The 18,094-nt window shown below is 34.8% G+C and overlaps 1 protein-coding gene across 1 annotated transcript; it reads left to right on the top strand.

The window, feature by feature from the left end:
* The first annotated feature begins 10,631 nt into the window (after positions 1-10,631).
* Positions 10,632-12,748, top strand: LOC135137371 (odorant receptor 46a-like). The gene is made up of 7 exons (XM_064066998.1): positions 10,632-10,698; positions 11,273-11,460; positions 11,814-12,100; positions 12,152-12,251; positions 12,301-12,408; positions 12,462-12,617; positions 12,680-12,748. Exons 1-7 carry the CDS (start codon positions 10,632-10,634, stop codon positions 12,746-12,748), a joined length of 975 nt encoding a protein of 324 aa, XP_063923068.1.
* The last annotated feature ends 5,346 nt before the right edge of the window (positions 12,749-18,094 follow it).

Here is an 18,094-nt window from a genome sequence, read left to right as displayed (position 1 = left end):
AAAATCGCAACAAAAAGACGAAAAACAAATCCCCAGAAATAAAAAATAAAATTCGCAAATTTGCAAATCTTAATTACTTAACACACATGTTCTAATCTCCATTCAAATAAATAATCAAACTCGATCACCATTCCCCGAACGTAAGAAGAAAATTCGCATATTCGCAAATTGCAAATATCATTGCGCTTGTCAGACATTGCGAACAACATGCGCAGAACCGTACACCCATCGCAATTAGTATAGTAATCAAATTCATCGGTCGACTAATTACTTTTATATTTTCTCGACATTTAGTTGTAAAAAAAACTCTTAAATTCATTCTTAAAAATACTTAGTAGTTGATTTTTGAAGTTAGTAGGTAAAATTTTGGGATTCATCTTTAGAAATAGCAAAGAATTTAAGGATACGCGAACTTTGAAAATATTGTTTTTTGGACTTGTCAGGTCTAGGTTGGAGTACGGTTCAATTATTTGGCACTCGGTGTATCAAGTCCATGTTAACAATATATAGTCTGTTCAAAGAGTGTTTTTAAAATTCCTAGCATTTCGGGAAGTCAGAATATATCCGGTAAGAGGTTACCCACAATCACAGTTATTAAATAGATTTAACATCATCTCCCTGAATACGATTCCTCTGAAATTTAATTAATTATGAAGTTTATTGCATGTGGTTGCCCAGGAAAATAAACTTTTTAACACCGAGGTATAATACTCGTCAACCTGATATGTTCTATTGTCCCTCCTGTAAAAGTAATCTATTACAAAGGTCACCAATGTTGCAATGTGTAGGGTGTTCAATAAAATATCACAGAACTGTGATATAACTGACAGGTTTCCTAAAGTTTCTGCGTACATTATAGCGGAATAAGAAGTTTGAAAGTGAATGTTTCTGCAAAAAGTATGAAATCAACCAGCTGTAAATATATAACTTTCTAATTAATTGAAAATTTACAAATTGTGTTGTTGCATTATTAACACAGCTAGAATATTAAGAAAAACGAAAGCTGATTTGCAGTCAGCACGTAGTCAGGACCAGTTGTGCTACGTATGGCTCGTATTTGGAGAGCAAAGATTCTGTGACGAATGACAGGGTGTCCCCACACTATTATTCCATATTCCTGCAGAGAATGAAAAAGGGCAAAGTATGCAACTAATGTTGTTTTTAGGGATGCAGTTTTCCTAATTTGACGTGATAGAAAGGTATTTTTATTTAGTTTTTTTGCCAGTTTATCCCCGTGCGCTTTCCAAAGAAGTTGGTCGTCGATGGTAATACCAAGAAATAGCATGTCTTTGCTATAGCTTGAATTTGTTGGGTTATCTCTGTTCAGTATAAAAAGCATATTGACTGATTTGTAGGTGTTCATGCTTAGTTTGTTGCTGTTGAACCACAGTTTAGCTTTCGACTGTGCCTCCAAATTCGTATCTTCCCATTCTTCAAGAAAATCACCTCTGTTTAGTATAGTGGTGTCGTCGGCGTATAAAATAACTTTCGAATTTGTTAAATTAGACGGGAGGTCATTAATAAAAATTAAAACAGAAGTGGGCCTAATATAGATCCCTGCGGGACGCCACACGTAACAGGAAGATAGTTAGAAGACGTTTATCCCATAGGAACTTTTTGAATTCTGTTTCAGAGATATGACAATATGAAACGAACACTCGGTGGGTGCAGATTATAGAAATAGAGTTTCCGAAGTAGTAGCGAATGGCACACAGAGTCGAAGGCCTTGGTCAAATCTAAGAAGGATGTTGTAGCATAAGTACCTTCGTGAAAGACGTCAGTGATCTCGTCAACGAGATCTATAACTGCTGTTGATGTGTTTAATCAGAACCTGAAGCCAAACTAATTGGAACAAATTAAATTATGTTCCTCAAAATAGCCACTCAATTGCACCATCAAAATTTTTTCCAAAATTTTAGAAAAAATCGGAAGAAGCGATATTGGACGATAAATTACTACTGTTGCTAGGGTCACCTTTTTTAGAATTGGGATAACATTCGCAACCTTTAGGCAGTCAAGGAAGGTACAGGTTTTAATACAAGTATTAATTAATTTTGTGAGGGGGGATAAAATGATATTTCCTGATAGTTTTGATTATTTCGACACTAAACCCATAGACGTCTTTGGATTTGCTGTTTCTCAATTTATTAATTACTTCTCGAACTTCGGCACAAAATAATTCCCTGAATTGAAAATATGATACATCACTATTACAGTCACTACACATTATAAATAACGGGTCATAATTTGAAGGAGGTATTTTGCTGGTTATATTCCTAGCAATGTTACAGAAAAAAACATTAAAATCATTGGCATTTTTCTTACAACTTTTAATAATATTAGTTAATTTGTCACTGCGTTTTGCATTGTAAACCACATTGCTTGTGTTTTATTGTAGGCCTGTTTTATGTAGTTTTCGTTAGCAGTGATTTTGGCCTCATGAATTGCGTCCCGATACAGATTACGATATGAATTTCTAGTTGCCTTAATCTAAGTGCGTTCAGTCAGAGAATATAAGTCGTTTAATTTTAACAGGTTATTTTTCGTGTTTTAGAGTCGATAATTATACCAGCGCACTAATTTATAATGAGATGCCTTAACTAATTTTTCAGGGAAACATAGAAAGACATTGTATTGTATCACATTAATGAGTTCTTGAAAACTTTTATTTGGGTCAGAATAGTTATTTGTGATGACGTTCCAATCAACTAACTCCAGGGATTTGTAAAGACAGAATTTTCCAAATTCGGTAATGGATCGTGAAATAACAATCTTCTCCGTCGATTCATTGACAGGAAAATCAATCGCAAGCCATATTCCTCGATGGTCAGAAGTACCTAAATCTATAAGACTAACACGGAGATAACATTCTTGTATGTTTGTGAAAACGTTGTCCAGAAATTTGGCCCTCTAGTGTTAAAATTGACAATGGGTTTAAGACCGTAACTTAGGAGTAAGTCCAGCAGTTCTTTTTGCATCATTGGAGTTGAAAATAACGTTTAGGTGACCCCCAAGAATGATGTTTTTTTTATGTCTAAGCAATTTAAAAGTTTTGCTATGATACGTAGGAACTCATCAAAGTCGCCTGATGGAGGACGGTATAGAGACACAACCGTTAGGTCAAGTCAAAATACACGTATAGCGAATATTTCACATATTTTACTGGAAGATAGGGCTACTAACTTGGACATGCTATCGGCAATAAGTTCTTGATGGGTAAAAATAATGGATCCACCATATCCTTTACCTCCTCTTGAGAAGTAAGATTTTGCAGAATATCGTTCAACTGATACAACGTTGCATTCGGGATCTGATAGCCAATGTTCGGAGAGGCATATGATAGAAGATGACAAATTTTGATCTTCAAGAAAAGCTTCCAGTTGTTCAGTTTTATTTCTCAAGGACTGGACATTTTGGTACAAGATATTAATACTATTTTTTGCAGGGGCAAGATCTCTGTTTTTATTCGCTTTGTAATTTACATACGCTTTTCTAAAAAAGCATTGTTTTCGTTAAATTCGTTATGGCCACCTTGTTTGCTGATGGATTGTTGCTTCGAAAAATAGTAACGATTTAGCATAATACTTTTTGGCCAAAAGTTTTCATTCATTACCTTACCTTTGTTTGGAAAAGACATCATAATTTTAAATGAGGCCGTGCTGTTTTTACTTTTAAGATCCAGTTTTACAACTTCAGAAACTGTTGACATGTTTCTTTACGTCCTCCACCGTAGTATTTGGATCAAAACGAGTGGCAAACAAGAAGGCCTTCTTTTCAACTGCCCTAAGGGGAATGTTGGTTTGAACATCTCCTTTACCAATCACAAGGTGTCGCGTTTTATTTTTATTATAACGAATTTCAGTGAAAAATGTGTGTCGGTTCTTTACTGGGAGGATAAATGATCGATTTCATTAAATTTAATTGATCTCTTTCAAGTGCCATTAAGTTGGATTCATTGCTCAAAGATGGTTTTTGGTGCTTTTCATTATTGACGATGTCTTACAGTTTCGCTTTCTGATTATCACTTTCTCACGAGTTAGATTTTTTTTGTTATTTATTTTTTAATGTCTTTCCCCGCCTTTCATTATGTTAAAAGTATCTGATATAATGATTTGCTCATTTTTCTCTGCTGCGCTGGTAGCGGCGAGTCCATTACTTATATGCTCACCGGAGATTCTACATTCCAGTCCCTTTAATTTCAACCTGATGTCTTTCAGTTTCGTCTGAAGAAGTAATTCTGATAGCGATGTACTGTCATTCTTTACCGTGGCGTTACTTAATGTGGGTGCCGGTATATTACAGTGGAACATATTGACTTTTTCTTGTAGCACAATGACTTGCTTATGTAAATCCCTGTGTAGGTCTTTGAGTACCCTATTTTCAAAACTTACTTATTTAGCTCATCGTCCCAATCTTCTTCGTAGGTGAAAGTAAGTTGATCATTTTTGTCGAGGATGTCACACCAATGTTTTTCTTCTGTTATCATAGGTTGTTCACAGCAGTTTTTTCTGTTTTTTCTGCACAACTTGGATGAAAGTATGACCCACAGTTTGCACATAGGACCGTTTTTTTACAGCAGAATTACTGTTGTAACAGCACAAAAGCTTCTCGCGCGTTTCACCTATTCTTATACACTATTTATGGTGATTTTGTGGACAATCTAGACAAGCGTTATCGCTATTTGTCTTAAATTACGAGTACTTATAAATGCTATTCAGTTCAGTTCAGTTCACCTCTGCTACTACACAGGGCGGACGTGATTAAATTGTTTAGTTATTTTATCGATTAAATCAAGATTCAAGAACGACTCACTCCATTTTCTCGAAAATTTGTGAATATAATACTGTCAGTATTAGTATTTATTTATTTATTTATTTAAAAAGTTAACTGGGCAGAGGACAATGTCCTGTTATGCCCAAGGAACAGTTCAGATACTAACTAAATATAAACTAAGTCTACTTCTAATATAAATAAATCTTTATATTTCCAATACTCTAAACACTAAACTGGTCAGTCTGGAACGCATCGAAGGCAATCTTGAAATTATCTACTGAAGTACTCTGTACAATATGAGAAGGAGTTGAATTCCATGTGTTGAAAATTCGGTTTGGTAAAAAGAACTGCCTGCTTCTGGTCCGAAAATTCTCTTTCTGCAGTTTAAACAGATGTCCGCGAGTTCGAAAATCCACAGAGATGGAGAAGAGTAAACGGATAGGTGATCCTACATTGCTGACAGCTTTAAAAGTTGTTATTGCATCACCCCGGATTTTCCGATATTCCATTGTAGGCAACATCATGATTTTAAGCCTATCTTCGTATTTAGGACGACGAAAACTGAACGGGATACGAGTAATACGGCGTTGCACAGATTCTATCGCCTGCTTATCTCTAATTAGAACAGGGTGCCAAACAGCGTTACCATACTCGAGTAGGGGTCTCACATAGGACTTATGCAATTTTGCTATCGTTGCTGGGGATGCGTGCCGACCAGGATAAGTCGGACGTGATAGTTATACCTAAATCAACTTGCGAGTCAACATCCTTTAATAAATGCGATTCAAGGTAATATTTAAGCTTGGTATTATTGCTGCCAAGGTGGAGTATACAACACTTGTCTCTGTTCAGAGGAAGAAGCCATTCATGCGCCCATTTTGAAACAGTATTAACATCAGCATTTATAAGATCGCAGTTAACACAGGTATTATACACTTTCAGATCATCTGCAAATAATGTAAATGGACACATAATAACTCGGGCAAGATCGGCTATATAAATAGTAAAAAGAAGGGGCCCCAGAACAGAACCTTGTGGAACTCAGCTTAACACCTCTCGTTGAGAACTAAAGGAACTGCCAATTTTTACCCTAAAAGTCCTGTAGGATAGAAATCCTTGAATCCACCTTAGCAAAGAACCCCTGATACCAACACTTTCCAATTTATGCAACAGACGGCGAGTGGGAACCTTGTCAAAAGCCTTGGAAAAATCAAAGTAGATAACATCGACGGGATTGCCGTTGTCTAACTCTCTACTCCAATCATTGACGCTACAAAGGAGGTTACTGGATACGGACCTGCCAGGAATAAATCCATGCTGTTGAGAAGGAATAACTTTATTGTCCAGAAGGAACTCCATCATACGATCGTTGATGATGGATTCCATAACCTTACCAACTGTAGATGTTAAACTGATTGGACGATAGTTTCCGGCGTCAAGTTTATTACCTTTCTTGAAAATTGGTTTAACTGTAGCTACTTTCCAGTCTTCCGGCACCTCCCCGCTATTTAGAGATTGACGCATAAGCAAACTCAGTGGACTTGCTAAGGCAGAAGCACACTCACTCAAAATGGCAGCGGATATCTCATCAGGTCCGGGAGATTTGGTTTTCTTTAGCTTCTGCAGCTTCACACGGATCTCATCCTCAATAAAATCAACACTAGATAAAGATACAATACATTGAGGCGTTGCGATATCTGGGGGACTATGTAACGGTTCTATGGTGAACTGATTTGCAAACGAGTCAGCGAAAACGTTAGCAATATCTTCATTTTCCGTGATTAGAGTGCCAACAGAATCTTGACTTTGAGGTGTCCTTACGGATCCACCAAAAGTATCTCGAATATATTTATAGAAGCATTTTGGGTTTTTACTGTTAGCAAGACGAGCTTCATAAGCCACCTTGGAATCTTTAATCTTCGATGCTAATAAATTAGAAAACGTCCTATGAGCTGCATAATCCATCTTTTTACCTGTTCGTTTGTATGTTTTCCACAAGATTTTCTTGCGCCGAACCATCTGTAATATCTGGTGGTTTATCCATGGTTTTCTAGCCGATCGGGTGAATGTTCTAGATACAGAATTTTGACTAGACAACTCAAGTAAATGTGATTTGAAGACTTCCCAGTTTTCCTCTACGGTGTCGTGCATTAGTAATGCTTCCCAGTTAGTTTCGACCAAATCATTTTCTAACATACGATAATTAGTGATCGACCGCGTGAATGAAATTAAAATAAATAAATAAATAAATTTTTATTGACTAACAGAACAAAGTTCCAAAATAGACAATAGTTTTAAAAAAACAAAATATGAAATAAGATGTCCTAATAACTACAAACGTCTTAAATAATTATTAAACATATGTTGCGAGCAACTGAAGATATCTATATCTACTAAGTTATTAACCGCCAATCCTATTCTATTTACTACAGAAGTGTTGTAACCGAGATTTGTTCTTTTAAACGAACATAAGATTGTGTCCTGGTTCCTAGTATGTACCAAAGGTACTCTAAAATTAAATAAGGATAAGAATTCGGCACTATCAATTTGATTATTGAACAGTTTATATGCAAACTTAAGTTCAAATTTTAACTTACGCTGTGTAAGAGTCTCTAGTTCTGTTATAGCAAGTCTTTGATTATAATTGTAATTTGATTTATTGAGACTCATTTTAAACATTAAATAATTACAGAACTTTCTTTGTACCCTTTCGAGGCGAGTTTCGTGAATTGCATATGAAGGAAACCAGATAAGAATGCCATATTCTAAAATTGGTCTAACCATGGTAATAAAGAGCTTACGAATTGCTATGATGCTATGGAAATCTGCAGTCATTCTTCTTATGAAACCACTAACTCGAAAAGACTTATCGATTACATAATCTATATGCTTAACAAAACTTAAAGTCGAATTAAAAATGATCCCCAAGTCCCTAATTTCACTAACAGCCTCCAGGATTTGGTTGTCAATGCTATATGAAAATTTTATAGTGGATTTTTTCCTGGAGAATGTTATTTGTTTACACTTTTTGTTATTTAATTGCATGCTATTTTCACTACACCAGTTGGTTATTTTTATAAGAGTATATTGCATAGCTTGACAATCTGCAAGGTCGTTAACTTTAATGAATATTTTAAGATCGTCCGCAAAGAATAAAAATCTAACAAAATTAAGTGATAGTGCCAGGTCATTTATGAATATTAAAAATAAAATAGGACCGATGTGACTGCCTTGTGGGACTCCCGAGGGAATAGAAATAGCATCTGATAAAAAGCCTTTAACTGAGATTTTTTGGGTACGATTTAATAGGTAAGAAGCTAACCAGCGATGAAGAGAACCTCGTATGCCATAAATCTTTAATTTCTTTAAAAGAAGGGCATGGTTGACTCTGTCGAAAGCTTTACAGAAATCTAGATATACAGCGTCGACTTGAGCTGCCTCCTCTAAAGCATCAATGATATATTCATTGTAGATGGCGAGATTTGTTATTGTGCTTTTTCCTGGCAGAAATCCATGCTGATGAGGTGTCAAAACCTTTGCATAAGATCTAGTTAATGTATCACTGATGATTGCTTCGAGACCCTTGCATAAAGCTGCTATAATCGAAATAGGACGATAGTTTGTAACATCTTTTTTGTCACCTGATTTGTACAAAGGTATGACATAAGATTGTTTCCAGATGTCTGGGCATGTACCAGATGTCAAAGACTTACTATATAAAATCCAGATTGGCCAGGCAAGACTGGAAGCACACTGTGTTAAGAAGAATGAAGGAATACCATCTGGTCCAGGATTAAAACTAGATTTAAGGGACAGTAATTTATTTTTTACTTCATCGATGCTGATATCTATGTCGTGTAAATCGATATTGTTGTTGACGCTTGAAAGGCCTAGTGTCATATTAGGGTCGATAACATCCTGATTATAAACAGACTTGAAAAAATTGGCAAACATATTGGCAATGTCTTTAGGTTTTGAAGAGCAGATGTCACCAAAATTCATACATTTGGGAAAATAAGCTTTGGAGTTTTGACTTTTGGAGTTGATAAAACTGTAGAAGATCTTCGTATTATGATTTAAATTGGTTTGTATATACGTTAAGTATTTTTTATAATCATTTTTGATTATCCTATTATGAGTAGGAAAGCTGACTTGTAGGTTGGCCATAATCGTTACATGATCTGATTTACCAATCGGACTAGTAAACTCTAAATTAGAGAGCAGGTCGGGGCTGGAAGAAATAATAAGATCTAAAACCGAGGGCTGTTGATTGACTCTATACCTGGTTGGTTGAGTAACTAGTTGACACAAGTGAGAATCGTTTAACACATCCAATAACAACTGATAAGAAGGATTCGAAGATACTAGCGTTGCTAAAGGCCAACTCAAGTTAGGCATATTAAAGTCGCCAAAGATAAGAAGGTTAGTATAATCGTTCGCCAAGTTAGATATTATGCCAAAAAGTTTGGAAATCACTCACAAAATCAGTCGACGGAGCCCTGTAAATACAACCCAGAGCAAGCGTTAAGGAACGGTTAGAAAGCTTTATAACTAAGGACTCGATGTTTAACGTAGGTGTACCTATGATAGTGATTGTGAAGTTAGACATCACATGGTCAGATACATATATACAAACTCCTCGTCCTCTACTAAATTGCCTATCTTTTCTAAATAGATGATAGCCAGACAATGATATTAAAGCAACAGGTAACTTAGGGTTTAGCCACGTTTCACTAACTAAAATAATGGAAGGCTTATTGACTAAAACAAAAGCAGAGAACTCATTAAACTTTGCATATAACGACGCGGTGTTACAGTACATAAGAAGACACAAAAACAAAGAAGCAGAGGGTTCAGTGGCATCCATGAATTTGAAGAGAAAAGAAAAAAAAACAAAAAAAAAACTAATAAGTATCTGGATCATTGTTACTCTCCATACTACAAGTCTGGTGGCGGGCATAAACCTTTTTAAGTTTCCGCTGTACTTTCAAACAACGATTTCGTATACTGGTATGAGCAAGCGAGGTATAAATTTGATGAAGTTCATCCAGAAGGCCGACAATGTCACTAGTGTAGTTAAAAGCAATGGTTAAAACGTCAGATTCACCTACGACATCTTCCATAAATTTAACCAATTCGGAAAACTCTAGAACAAAAGGCGGATCGGCTACTTCACATAAACTACGCGCAGGTTCCAATAATTCAAATGTGCCCGTCAAACTCTCGGTGGAATCACTGGTTCTAACCTTTTTAAACGCTCGATCAAAAGAACTGTTTTCACTGCTATGGATCGAATGTTCAGCCTCAGGTGACTCAGCGGAAGAACTTGATCTTTTGTTTGCGGATACTTCAAGAGAGGGTCTAGCTTTTTCAGGCACGTGTTCAGTTTCCATTGTTTCATTTGTCAGCGCATTTGCGTTTCTGGTAGTAACTTCATCTTGGACTTTTGTAGGTGTAGGCTTATTCAAAATGTTGGGGTCTGTAATTTCCTGGGGTTGGCTGGTACATTGGCTGGCTATATGACCAGTCAAATGACACTTAAAAGAGTATTAGACTGCATCTATTCTAAATGATGCACGTGTCCTTCCAAAAATGTTGATGACACAAAATTTTATAATGGAAAAATTCACTTAAAAAACGTGTAGTACGCTTCTTTACTTTTACTTGAACATTACATACACATTTTTTTTTTAACGTATAAGGGTGATCATAAAAAAATAAAATTCACAAAATCAGTTTTTATAATTTTTCGAAACAACTGGATTTGACGTTGTGTCGAAATAATCACAGCACAGCCATGTTATTTGGCTGTAGCAGATACTTCGAAATTTAGAACAAAAATGTACCATAGAACAAGCATGTATAAGTTTATTAAGAACGTTATGTGTCAAGGTTCGGAAGGTTATCTGCCTACACTTAATTCAGGTTATTAATAATTGAATAAGTTCGCATTACTTCCTTTGGTAAATGATTTTTAGTTAATGTTCCTCTATTCATGGAACGTAACAACTATACGTAGAAAAACTAGTCGTTGCTGACTTTGTTCGTGGGTTGTTTCCAGCTTTTGACATTAACAACGTAAACATAAGTACAAGTTTTTCTTGCTATAAGAAATCATGTCACAACACGATGATAAAAACGTTTGCACAGGTAAAGTTTTGAACTTATTAGTTGTATTTTTTTATTAAGACAACATTTTGAAACGATTTTGTTACACTTGTTAAAGCACTTTTAAACTCAGTTTTTCAAAACTACATGTCTACATTTCTAGCTTTATATACGTCAGCGATTAGTACTTCCACACATTTTCTTTATGTTTTTAGATTTGTATTATAAAATTCTAATAAAAATTCAATTTCATTATTTGTGGCAATGCTCAAAGTCCATTTTTGTTGCATCTGCATTTTTTGTTTTAATTAAATATGCAATTCAACTCAAGCTTAAAGTGCGTTATACATAGGTACGTTTAATTCACTCTTAATTTTTGTGGTTGTTACAGACGATGATCTACATACGCTTTACTTCTTATCGATAAAAATATTCGAACACAAATTATTCGTAGTGATGAATTCTGTTTTTCTAGCGGTGTACGCAACAGCATTGCTGGCTAATACGTACTTTTTCTTTAAAGAATTCAATACGGAATTTTTCAATCAGTACATTTCGGTGTATATGGGTGTAGTGGCGGTAAGTTTTCTAAGTATAAATATCAATCCCACGCATTTGTGATTTTAAAATTAGTTGTGATTGTGTTGCAATCAAATAACGCCCAATGTTGACCTTTAAAATTATTTTATTACGCAATGCACTTTTAGAGTGTAATTATATACGCCACTCTGTTATGGAAGCAGCCCATTTTAAAAAAATTTGAAGAATTTTGTCGACCACTAGCGTTTCAACGTATTAATATTACGAAAAAAACAAACAAACGCATAAAGAAGGAATCCAAACATATAGTACGTTTTATTAAATTTCACTTGACTTTTGTTTTAATATCTGCGTGTATTCTCATCCCCGTTGGAAGGCAACGGAAATTTCAGTTTATCATAATATTTTTTCATGATTATTGTCATTTGTACGTCTTCGAGGCACTTTATCTGCTCAGTTATCCAATAACTGGCTATATGTTCGTACGATTAGCGTACGCTCTTCTGTATTTTGTTTCACATCTGAAATTTGAAGTTTACAAGATACTTGATATTATGGAACACGTTTCTGTTGAATATGATTACCAAAGTGATAATGAACTACTTGAATGCGATGAATATCAAAAGATCGTAAAAGCAAGACTTCTGTTGGTGATTACCAAACTGACCCAATTGGCAAGGTATGAAACAAAATTTAAACGATTATTGAATATTATAATTTATTTTGATAGAATTGCTGATCTAGCGTCTATGATAACTGCACAGTTACTACCACCATTTACTATATCAGCAGTACTGATGGGACTCAGCATCATGAATCTCTTCTTCATAGTAAGTGATCAAAACTATTCATGACATCGTGCATTTTTATACATTGCAGCGAAATATTCTCGGTTACTGGAGTTATTTGCAAGTTTTCCTGTGGTCTATTGGTTCAGCGTCGACTCTTATAATGTACGCACATTGTGGTCAAGAATTTGAGAACAACGTAATTTGTTCAGATCAAATAATGAATGCATTAATTAATTGGCTTTTTTGTAGACAGAGAAGGTGTTCGATGCCATATATAATACTCGCTGGACTTCATTTAACAAAAGTAATAGAAAAACTATTTTGACTACAATGATCATTTTTCAAGAACCAAAGAGTCTTAGATTTACTGATGCTCTGTCTTGCAATTATGAACTCGGGGTCCGGGTAACATGATATTTTTTGTCTCAATGCATCTACACGTATATTATTAATGTTCTTATTTTCAGATTTCAAAGGCTATCTATTCTTTTGCTGCTATCATGGCTAGGCTTAGCAATTCGCAGGAAATTCGATAATTTTTTCTTATTGCCTTCACATAAGTAGGTAAATTGTTCTTTTAACTATTTTAGGTATTATTGTTTTTCTATGCATTTAATATATGGAAAAATGTAGAATATAATATCCAAGTCAAATAAAAGACGTAGTGTATGTTCATTTTAGACAAGATTTTTCCAATTTTTAACAATGTTACTATCTTTTTAGGCTTCAACTGCAACAGCTGTTAGCTGTCGACTAGGTCAGGGAGGTCGGAGGGCTCACCGTTGTTGTTTGTTATCTGTATAGGTCCCAGTCACTACCACACACACGAAGGTGGAATCTTAGCTCGGCAAGTCGAGTTCAAAAAAGCCAAAACGTATTGAAAATCGGACCTTACAATAGCTTACGAGGGTTTTTTTTCTTCCTGGAAACATTAGACAGAAAACACTTTCCAACATTCCAGCTGGAAAGAATTTTGCTGGGGTGAACATAAGGTCAACCTAACTTCAACGGTTGAACGAGCTGTAAAATTAGACAATCTGCATAACATACCAAAATATGATTCTGGAAAAGGACGATGAGGCAGTCAAGCCAAAATGCAATAATAGTTACGAAGGTTTTGATTACTTAGTACTAGTGTTTAACAGCATTGGATATCTTCGAATGGTCTCATCAACTGCATTCCATTAGAAATTTCAAAGTCAATATGTTAAAACACTGCGTCGTAAACGTCAGAAATGGGGTAAACCGATGTAAATGTTTTTGACATTAAAAAACTTTCCTTGTAATACAGAAATGTGCTTTATTGGAATTGTTTACAACACAAAAAATTGCCTTCTTGGGAAACATTTTTATTTATGCACAATTGCTAAATAAAGAAATTGTCATTTTACAACCAACTCAAAGCATGATAAATTATAAGTATTGCAGTATTTGCAGTTAATCTTATTACATGACACTTTTTGCGTTGTTCTCTTTCGTGCGCACCTCGACTGTGAAAAAACGACTTTCATACTTGACCTTCAAACAAACTTTCTTTGTCACAGCGCTAAAAGTTTCTTTCTTATTCTGATTCGGTGCTTCGTCATAGTCTCATGTCCTGGGATCGTTTTCAGTTAATTACAGGAAATTTTGTGGTTCACTTTTTGTACCTTCCGAAGTCTTTGCGCTGATGTGATAACTATATCAACTGATAAATTTAAAACGTTTTTCTTCTTCTTGAGCATTTCGTCCTCACTTCATTGATCTGTATTTACCGAAGTAAATTTCGCGCAAGTAATTTGGTTGATAGACATATCTGTGCTGATGTTTGTCGTAGTTGCCTAATTTCTTTTTCTAGGTTATGTACTTTTTTTAGTGTACCCTGCATTGCTTCCGGAACTGCCTTCTGGAACAAATTTTCAAGGACTATGACATTTATTATCACAGATTACTTAACACTGCCATCACTAGCACCCTTCCGATTTAGTACTTACCTACTTCTTTTATGTTGCATTTTACTTAGTTACTAGTTTTTTCACAGTTTTATATTTCTTGTACCTTCGTGTAAAGTACTCTACTTTAGGAGCACTAAGTTCAGGTAAATTCTTCTTTACGAGCGAGGAAAGATTTGTACACAATATCTAGAAGAATTTTTTTGGAGACACTAGCAAATTTTTATTACGTTTTGTAAAATATCAGCACTAATTAGTTTGTTATAAATTTACTAAGATTTACTAAGAAGTTGTTTTAAGAATCCGATGGCGAAGTTTAAATGTGTGCTTCATAATAACTCGTTTAAAATGTAAATCGAGGATTATAAGGAATATCGATTATTAATTAAGGAAAAATTACTGAGTCGATGTTATTGTCAGTCAAGGTTAAGACAAGCATTTGCTGGAGAATCGATTACCTCTTTTAAAAGAACACGTGATTGATTTAGTCGAAAATATTCTGATTAACGAATATGAGTTAAATTTCGGCATCCTCCAGATGTTTTTAAAAATACATCAATCCACAATGTTAAAAGTGCCATCTCTATACATCAACATGGATTTTTACCTGGACGGTGGACAATCACTAATTTAGCTATAATAACTCAATTCATTTCTGAACAATTAGATAAGAATGGACAAGTCGAAATCATCTGTACTGACTTCTCTGGTGCATTTGATTCCGCTGATCATTACGTTCCTTCTAGTAAATTAAGTTGGTATGGATTTGCATAGTTCCCGAAAAAATTTTCTATAATGGTTTTCAATTTTGTTTCCACCTTTGGGGTACCACAAGTTTAATTTAGGGCCTTTACTTCTTGTGGTGTTTATCAACGAACTTCTGGACTTATTACATTGTATAGTACTAGCCTATGCAGATGATATAAAACTATACTCTTCGATAAGCTGCTTAAATGATAACAACTTGTGTCAAAATAATTTTGAAAGGGTGCTGGTGTAAACAATTCAATTCGAGTTGATATTAAATATCGATAAATTTTTCATTATGACTTATACAAAAAAATTACATCCAGTTAGCTTTTTGTATATTATAAACGATGAATCACTTAAAAAAAAGAGTTTGTATAAGATCTGGGTTTCACATTTGATTCACATTTATCGTTTACTCAACATATGCATAATATGTGTTTATCTTCTCCTAAAATGCTTGGCTTTAGATTTAGAACTATAAAAGATTTTACTGACTTATTTTTATTAATAAATCGAGGGTGGCTCACCCTAAAATTTTCGTCGTAAGGCAGAGGATGATTTTTTATTAAATATTCAACTGAATTCATAATTTTTATTTTAAATCCAACAGTTTCACTCGCACAGAATGAAAATAAAATCCCGTAGTTGAATTATTAAACTGATAGCGGTTACTGTTTTAAATGTGCCCCGATTCCAGTCAAATACAGCGACTAGAGGCGCGGTTTCCATGGGAACGGTGTAAACAAAACGTCTAAATGAGCCATGATTTGGTCTAGGTCTCCGTTTACAACATCTTTAGATGTAAGTTTTCATACATTGATATAAATGGAGCGAGATAAAGAAATTAGTTTTGATAGTTATGACATAAAGTTCCGGATTATTTTTTGTATATTGAAAATTACTATTTTTCCATGTCAAGTGTGTTTATGAACGTTGAAATTTTGTGGGGGCACGTGTCCTGGTTCCCCCTGGCACCAGCCGCCCCTGGCAGACAGGGTTAAGTGCAGTGGCGGCTTGTCCATAAGGTCGTTGGGACAATGCCCCCCCAAATATTTTTACGAATAAAAAACATTATTTTTTTATTGCATATTACCCCATTTATTATTTAATAATTTATTTTTGATGATTTTTATCCTAAGCGAGGAGTAGATCCCGTCCACGTCCAAGCGCGATATGTTAACTCCGCAAAGAGACCGAGGTTTCCGTGCAGTCGGATTTCAGATTCGACTCTACAGTCGCTTATGGAGCCTCATAGGATATGTGGAAACTGCATTTACGTAAGACAGAGATAGGCTTTACCGCGATTCAACATATCAGACAAGGTACATAATATGCTCGCCATACCTACAATGGTGTCGACGGCCCAAGATTGGCACGCTTCCGATTTCGTACCAACACCGCTAACCGATTAATTATCACAGTAGAACAGTGTTTTTGTTACATATGTTTTCTAAAACATGGTCGGAAAGGTAATTTTGTGCTGAACAATTCTCAAAAGAGGTAATATACCCATGTCGTCAAAAAAAAAAATTAAATTTTTATTGTCGTCCAGTGAACAATTAGAAAAATGAAGTGAATTCTAATTTTACATAGAAAAACGCGCAAGAAGCACTAAAAAATTGTTCCACAGATTTCTTTCTACAGATATTTAATTATGTCTACGATTAGATAACCTGTTTAGAATATGTAGAAGGATCTAACTCTTTATAAAAGCCTCAGGTATTTGGAAAGAATGGGTACTTGGGTCTTTCTCTTAAATCTTTCTTCGACTTTTTTGATTTCTCGATGAAAAAATTATCAGCAAAGAAATTTAAATGAGACATAATTTGTGGAACGTTTGTTTCCTAAAAATTCACTGATCACTAAGCTAATGGTTTCCCAAGTAAATTTTTCCGTATCATTCAAATAGGCGTAGAACATTTGATCCTTCATTCGAATTTCAGGCCCAATGAAAATTCCTAAATATAGAAAACGTACATAATATGAAAACTGAAATTCACTGTAATATTTTAGTTTTTACCCTGGTTTATGTTAGCACCAGAAAGCTTAGGAAATATTGTTTTCAGATGTTGAAATGCTTTCTCTCTTGTATTTCACTTGCATAGGAAGCACATATGCTTGGTATATCCAGATTTGAAGCCAGTTACTAAAACTACAATTTTTAAATCGTCTATCAAATTGCTCTCAAACTTTTTGTCGTTAATACAGTTTAACAAGTGTTGAATATTCTCATATGTTTCTGTAGTTTGTATGGAGTATGCAGTCGGCAGTACTAAATATTTATTTGCATTATGCAGTAGTACACCTTTAACTGGAACTACCTATGAAGAACATCTCCAAAAGAAAATGTTTTTTGACGACGTAGGCATAATGTCTTATTAGATAGTTATTCAGCACAAATTAACCTTTCAGAATACATTTTCAGAATGCTTGTAACAAGAAATTTTTCTAAAATTGTTCGACTGTGTTATAATTACGAACTGGTAAAACAGCATTTCCAGCAATTATCATATGCATTGATTTTGTTTTTTGTTGTGCTGCAGTAGCAGTCTGTAGTTGGAACATTTTATAAGCAGTGCAACTTAGCATCAACTTTTTTAAATCTTATTTGACCCCCCAACCTCTAGCCGCCACTGGTTAAGTGAACCGAATGCAGCCTGATATATCTTAATACCTAGTATTATAACATTCATTTAACAATTCCAGATATGAATAACTTTGATATTAAATAATTTTATCCATCACACTAATTTACTCTACGTGCTTCAACATTACTGGTTAATCCAAAGTAAGAGTACAGCCATTTTACATTTATCTTTAGCGGTTTATGCTAGAGATGAATAAATAATAAGTTAGTTTTGGACTACTGGTTCTTCGAGCGTTAAGTGTTTTCCAGTTAATGTTTCCCATCATTAGAACCACGCAATAGAAGCAGTTAAAACTTGGAACGATGTTTAAATTTACATATAAATTGTTTACATGCTTGAACACTGACAGTGTGAACCACAAAGCTGTTGGAAAAGTGCGAGAAAATATGACTGAACGGCACCATGAAAGTCGACGGCCGACACCAGGTAATGTTGACATTGTAGAATGATTTGTATTGTTTGTTTTTACTTCCCGAGCGTAAGCAAAGGAAGTATTGTAATCGAGTCCGTCGGCCGACTCTCTACTTTTACGTTTTCTCGATCTTTCATGACC

This window comes from Zophobas morio, unplaced genomic scaffold, assembly GCF_036711695.1.
Source record: "Zophobas morio isolate AGI-343-1 ecotype UQ-CSIRO unplaced genomic scaffold, CSIRO_AGI_Zmor_V1 ptg000029l, whole genome shotgun sequence".
In the NCBI taxonomy this organism is placed as follows: Eukaryota; Metazoa; Arthropoda; class Insecta; order Coleoptera; family Tenebrionidae; genus Zophobas; species Zophobas morio.
The sequence above is the reverse complement of the archived record's forward strand: the minus strand, read 5'-3'. Positions and strand labels throughout refer to the sequence as shown.

Bases quoted from the DNA above. Each gene is read 5' to 3' on its own strand.
- LOC135137371 (XM_064066998.1), top strand. From the start codon at position 10,632: ATGTATAAGTTTATTAAGAACGTTATGTGTCAAGGTTCGGAAGGTTAT. The intron at 11,461-11,813 runs GTAAGTTTTCTA...CGGAAATTTCAG, and splicing joins TGTATATGGGTGTAGTGGCG to TTTATCATAATATTTTTTCA. The intron at 12,618-12,679 runs GTAACATGATAT...TCTTATTTTCAG, and splicing joins ATTATGAACTCGGGGTCCGG to ATTTCAAAGGCTATCTATTC.